General features: G+C 39.5%; 1 protein-coding gene across 1 annotated transcript in view; it reads left to right on the top strand.

Annotated features, from left to right (window-relative positions):
• Positions 1–5,842, top strand: part of LOC118750352 (neuroligin-4, Y-linked) — a gene marked incomplete in the record, with an annotated part of 198,765 nt that extends 192,923 nt beyond the window's left edge. The window contains 2 exon segments of the mRNA XM_036485076.1: positions 4,208–5,398; positions 5,781–5,842. Of these exon segments, the coding sequence (XP_036340969.1) occupies positions 4,208–5,398; positions 5,781–5,842 (1,253 nt within the window).
• Between the last annotated feature and the right edge of the window lie 737 nt (positions 5,843–6,579).

Consider the following 6,579-nt stretch of genomic DNA (forward strand, 5'->3'; position numbering starts at 1 on the left):
AGGTGAGGTGAGGTGAGGTGAGGTGAGGTGAGGTGAGGTGAGGTGAGATGAGGTGAGTTGAGGTGACGTGAGATGAATTGAGCTGAAATAACTTGTGGTGAATTGAAATGGGGTGAGATTAGTAGATTTGAGGTGAAATCAGGTATCTCTACCTTTAATTCTATTCATATCCTTTTCTCTTTCTTTATTTTTATCCTCACCTATATCCCTATAATGCATTAGATAATTAACGTCATTTTGAACATTGCGCCTATGGATAAGTACTTCAGGCAGAATTATCTCACCACGAACCACCATAAGGCTCATGGAAACCGGGTGATTAACTGGCTCGAACGCTGGATACTTTAGAGTGTTGGAGGGTTTTGACTTCTTCCCTGAACAGATAGATTACCGCGCCCCCGGAATGGCTCTTAGCAGCTCCTTCTCTGCCAAAACACCCTCAAGAGAGGACTGGGCAGGGCGGAGTTACTGAAAGAAGGGAGCGGTAAACTTCTTCACGGACGGATCAAAACTTAGAGTAGGGGGTGGACGGTGGGGCATCGTTTAAGCTCAGCGCGTCCTGGACCAAGGCCTGTTGTGTGTTTTATAGCACACACTGGCATGCAAAGCCAGCTTCCATCAGGGATAATCAAAAGAACTCATTATACTTACTTAGAATAGAGGGACATTTCGGATCTCAATGCAGCTAAAAGACATAAGTATATATTTTACTCCGAAGTATTAAAGTCCGAGACTTTTCAGCCAAGCTCTTCACCTAGCGCAACGCTATCACCATAATCTAAAGCCCGAAAGTTTTCGGACATAGATCTAAAGACAACGGGGTTTGGTAGCATCCTCTGTGATCAAGGTGATAAAGCCTCGGCCTATAAAATAAAATCCAATATGAAAGTCGCATAGCCATTTTAATACGATACTATTTTGGAAACGTAATCAAAATTCGTGATTCATTTAAGCAGATCTCTCGGTAAGATTCACTTTGTCTTAACGGATCTATATCAATACCCTGGATCACATACAATAATCGAAAGTATCCCTCATTGCAACTCCTTGAGATGAACTGCAAGCGATGCATCGATGTTTTTGAGACATCAATAACATCGGTTCAAAGTTTCCATTGGGATGGTATCACATTTTTTTTTTTATTATAGGAATACTATTTAATTAAATACATCGAAATGCATCCATATTACAGAAAATTCCATAGGTCAAGGTTGAAAAAAATTTCCTTCAATTTTAACTAGGAATCAATAAATTGCAAAACATCGGAAACCATCTCCTTAAAGAAGAAATTGAAGATTTTTGAATTTCGACGATCTACTTGAAATACGAATATCGAATACTTGCTACAGCACTAATTTTCTGAAAAACGAAAAATTCCTTATAATTTGAGAAAGTTCGATTTATTTTGACCCATATCATACCTTAATTAGTTATTATGTACCTAACGTAGTAGACCAGCATTGGGTATAGAAGTGCGGCTTTCACTACAAACTTCAACTAAACACACCACTTTTGTTGTTCTTCTTCTGCTCTTCAATTTTATTCTAAAGCACACTTGATGCAGTTTTCGCATTGCATTGCAAATTACCAACCAAATCGCAAAATGTTGCAACATTTTATGTGTGGCATACATTCAACAATTACTCAGAGTCAAGCGCAGCCGCAAACGAATTTTGATAAAACACAATTGTTCATACATATCTATATAAGGGATGTATGTACTTATTTGTGAAAATTTGAATTCTATGCTGTGGGCTGCTGCACGATAATTCCCTGCTTACACTAATTTTTCTGCTTTCCTGCACTCGAATAGCAAATTTCAGGCTATTTGTTGAGTGCCATAGAGAAATTTTGCAACTTCAACTATTTTGCTCATAGTTAGTTGGTCACTCACTCAACTTCTCGTTTATTCACAACTACTCTCTGGTAGCCAACGCCTTCTTGCCCTTTTGCATTTTTGCATGGTGGAATATATATGTATGTATGTATATGTAACTCCTGTTGGCCTGCCGGTTGGTTGGTTGGTTCGTTGGTCGGTTGCTGCTACATTTTTTGGCTAAATTATTTATTCTGAAGTTTAAGGTTTTATTTTACACCTTCTTACCGCTCCAACTGTGGGGTTATGTTCAAACATACATATGTATAAACTGTGTGTACATATATACCTTCATTTTAACATTCACTCATTCATTCATTTATTCATCTACTCGACAATGCACTCCCCAACTCTCTCAGACTAACACTACAGCTGGCCACTTACTTATTTATTCATTTGCCAGCATTGTTGGACAATTTCTGGCAGCCAGCAGCACTTCGAAACGATATTTTTGTGCGGCTTCATTTTGCTGCAACCTTTTAATTTGTATTAAAATTCTAGTTGTCCACAATGCTGAAGCTTCTAAATTAAATTTACTTATTTTGTATGAGTTAGCCACAACTTCGGCTGTGTATTCTCTGTTTTACCAGCAACTGGCCAGGAATTCTAAAGCGCTTAATATTTGTGTACCAAAGAGTAAGGCATTGAATTCGTGAGCTGGAAACTTTAATTAGTTAAAAGTAAACTTTTTACGGCCTGCCTGGATTAGTGCATTTCGATGGCTGAGTGGAAGATCGATTTTAATCTTTTTTATATGGCTTTGACCAAATTATTGTATCAATGCGTGGTGGTAAAATTCCAAAACGACTTTGTGCCACCTCATCAATTTTTTTTTACAGTGGTTCAAAATTTAAATTTTTAGGTCACAAATTAATTAAGTTACATATAATTTTTTTATGTATAAATTCGCTTAAAATATAACTTTTGTTTTCAAAGCAGGGACCGAACCATACTGTTATTGATGAAAATTGTCATTGAAAAATTCACTATGAAGGAAATGTTCTACCATGAAGTGATATATACCAATCGATTTCTTTTTTTACCGCGATTCAAATTTTAAAATAAATTTTTATTTGTAATTTTTATGGAAAATTTAAAAAAATAACAATTATTTTCGATTTTTGTTTTATAAATCCAAAATAAGGGTTTTTTTATCTAAATAATCTGTAAATAACAGTTATTTGCGATTTTTATATTATATGTCTTCGATAACAGTTATTGAAGACTTTTATTTATAAAAGTGATCAATAAAAATCAGTCACCGACTTTTATTTTTTCAATCGGACGTATAAAAGTCATTATCATTTTTGGCTGTTAAGAAGGTGTTGGAGATCTAGAAAGTTTAATACGACTTATATAAGTGGCTTTTATAGATATGATTTTAAAAATAAAGGTCTTCAATAACTGTCATCTAAGGTAAATAATTTAAAAATCAAAAATAACTGTTAACTTCGGATTATTTAGATAAAAATCAAAAATAATTGTTATTTTGGATCGATAGAATAAAAAGCAGCAAAAAGTGTTATTTAGGGAGTAATAAAATAAGGGTCTAAAAATATTGTTCAAGAGCGATTTTTTAATAAAACTTGTAACTGTTACGGTCCCTGCTTCAAAGGCATATCCTAAAATTTAGCGCGCAATATATTTAATCTTATTTGGATGAAGCTCTATGTACGGTCATTAAGTCACTATCTTTGTGGATAGTCAAGCAGCACTGAAGGCAATAGGATCTGAAGTACAGAAATCGGGAATTGTTTGGAAATTTTTTACACCCCGCTGGCGTCACTGAGCCGTATCAACGTCACTCTATGCTGGGTTCCCGCACAAAGCAATATTGAAGGGGATGATATGGCTAGATATGGCTCAGTGATGCCAATACATAGAAGAACCGTACATCTCTGTACTACCACCGTTTAATGATCATGTAGGGAAAATGGATCTGAATATACATCGTGGAAGCAACTAATGAATTGTGGAACAAACGAGAAGACTGTGAGATTACGAAATTATTATGGCCACGGCTTCTTCAGGTACGGAGTCGAATTCGAGAAAATTTTAGTTTCCCCCAAACCTCGAACAGGCCGCGGTAGCTTTTCCTGCAATATCTACGCGTACAACATTTAATAAAGCCTTGAGAGCTACACTAGCTAGATTACATACCCCGCTAGTCTCTTATAAGTCCACACTTATTTGGTACAAATAGCAGCTCATCAAGTCTGTATTTACAATTAAAAATATAAATTATATCCTCTATTTTTACATTTTCCCGACATGTTAAGAAATTGCTTTTTCTCATGCTACAGTTTTCCTTTTTTCCCTACCTCTTTGCAGTGACCACCGTCGAGCCGAACATGTTCACCACATGCATCCCAGTGGGTGGCAATTACACTCCTGGTGCCGGTGCAGCCACAAGCGGCGCATTCGCTCCCAACACACTGGCCAACTCGTCCAGCGACTCACTGTCCTCCGGATTCGAAGCAGCCGGCTATGCGGCCTACTCCACAGCGCTTAGCGTGACCATCGCCATCGGCTGTAGTCTGCTCATCCTCAACGTGCTCATTTTCGCCGGCGTCTACTATCAGCGCGACAAGACGCGGCTGGAGGTGAAGACACTGCAAAAGCAATACCAACAGCGCAGCATGCACCAGCAGGTGCCCTACCCGCCAGACCCCATCAAGCACGCCCACTACCACATGGGCCACTCACAGAGCGCCAATGTGATTGTCGACGTGGAAAATCATGGAGGCGATCAGGGCGCCATGCTGCTGGCTGCTGCTGCGGCGGCAGCTAACGCAGCTGATGTTAAGCCACCGCCGCCGCATATTTGTGCCAACAGTGGCATGCAACTCAGCGCCACATTGCAACAGCAACAGCAGCAGGGTGGTGGTAGTAGTGTTGACCTATGTGGCATGTCGGCAGCCGCCAAGCAGCAGCAACAGCAACAAGGTGGTGGGATTATGGTCAGCGGGTCACCAGACGTGGCCGCTGGCCTGATGGGAGGCAGCGGCGGCTGCAACGTGACTTATAGCACGACAACCAAGCAACAGCAACAGCAACAGCAGCAGCAACAACATATGCAACAACATCAACAACAACAACAACAACAGCAGCAGCAGCAGCAACAACAACAACGTGAGCACATGCAGATCAAAGGCATGAGTTCACAAACATTCGGGCGCGCTGCGACAAACGTCGGCGGTGGTGGAGGTGGCGGCATTGGAAATGTTACCATGACCAGCAATCTCGCCTATAATCCCGGCATGATGACGCTGCCCAAAGCGGGCACATTACATCACACAAGCTCAATAAACTATGGACGCAACCCAGGTGGTGGCGGCGGCGGCGGCGGCGGCGTCGGAGTGGGTGGCAGTAGCGGCAATGGTGGCGGTGGCATGACCGCCGCGCTGCTCGACTCACGCGGCAATTTATTACTAACCAGTGGCACAGGTGTCGCCATGGGCGATTGCATGACATTGCCCAGGAATCTAGCTGCTTCGGCTACTCGACACAGCGCAGCGGCAGGTAAGTGCTAACATAACCATAAAACCATAAGTCAGGCGGACATAAAAGCGAGTGTACATAACCACATAAATAGTAGGCATGGAACGAAAGGAGAGTGGAAGTGCAGTGAGAGGAGTGCAATGACGCGCTTGAAGTGAATTGGACAAAAATGTTTGCTTGCTTGTGTGATTTTAGTAGTCATTTCACGCGACATATGTACATGTATGTATGCATTAGTATGTGCAATATGTGAACGGCTCGTAAACTGTACTACCTTAAGCGGAGGATAGTTAGATTTAGACCACTGAACTACCAGAGAAACTACTCCGCCATATTAAGGAATAGGGATGCCACCAATTGGAATAAGGATTTTTTTGTTTTTAACCTAACTTAACTAACACAGATCAAAAACAAACTTTTGATAAAAAATTAAAATTTGCTGGCATGGCAGTAGATGCATTGTAAGAAATAAATTTTGTTTTTGATATTTTCGCAAAGTGAAATGATATCAACAAAAAAACATGAGTAAGTGTTTACGCCAATTTTCACAATTTTGCAGGTCGGTAATTCCGTATTATTATCAGGTATTCTATTATTTTCTTATTATTAGTGAACTAAATAGGTTATTAACTAAAACATATAACTTTTTAATAAAAACAAAAAAAAATCGCGCATTTAAGGGTTAAGCTTAGCAGCTTATAGCTGATTACAATACTTTTGTAAGTTATATGATTTTTTTTCTAGCAATCCTTTGCGTTCGAGGACTCTTCAGGCCTCATATTTAAAAGCCCTTTTCAAAATTCATAAATTAAAGTACTTAAACAGAGCAGTGCGCGCGACTCGTATGACCGCATCTAGAGACATGACCAACTTAAAGTATTTTGGGTCCTTCGATTTTTGGTTCATGCATACATATACTGTAGAGTATTCGTAATATAAAAGAATCGCGTCTTTATGCTTGAAATCTTTAAACAAATGAATGGTCGCCGCGAATAACGTTGTAAGCGACAAGATTACAATTTTGCATAAATAAAAAAGAAAATGTGTGTAATGACGCACATACATAAGCCCATTTGATTTGGTTTTTCACTTTTTCGGTACAGGAGTATTCAATAAACTTGCACTTAAAGTATAAAATATTAATGTAAAATGTATGTACATTCATCGGCGTAGCCAGAATAAAATTTAGGGGGGGCGGGGGG

The sequence above is a fragment of the Rhagoletis pomonella genome, unplaced genomic scaffold (assembly GCF_013731165.1).
Source record: "Rhagoletis pomonella isolate Grant_MI unplaced genomic scaffold, Rhpom_1.0 Rhpom_scaffold_00001, whole genome shotgun sequence".
NCBI lineage: Eukaryota > Metazoa > Arthropoda > Insecta > Diptera > Tephritidae > Rhagoletis > Rhagoletis pomonella.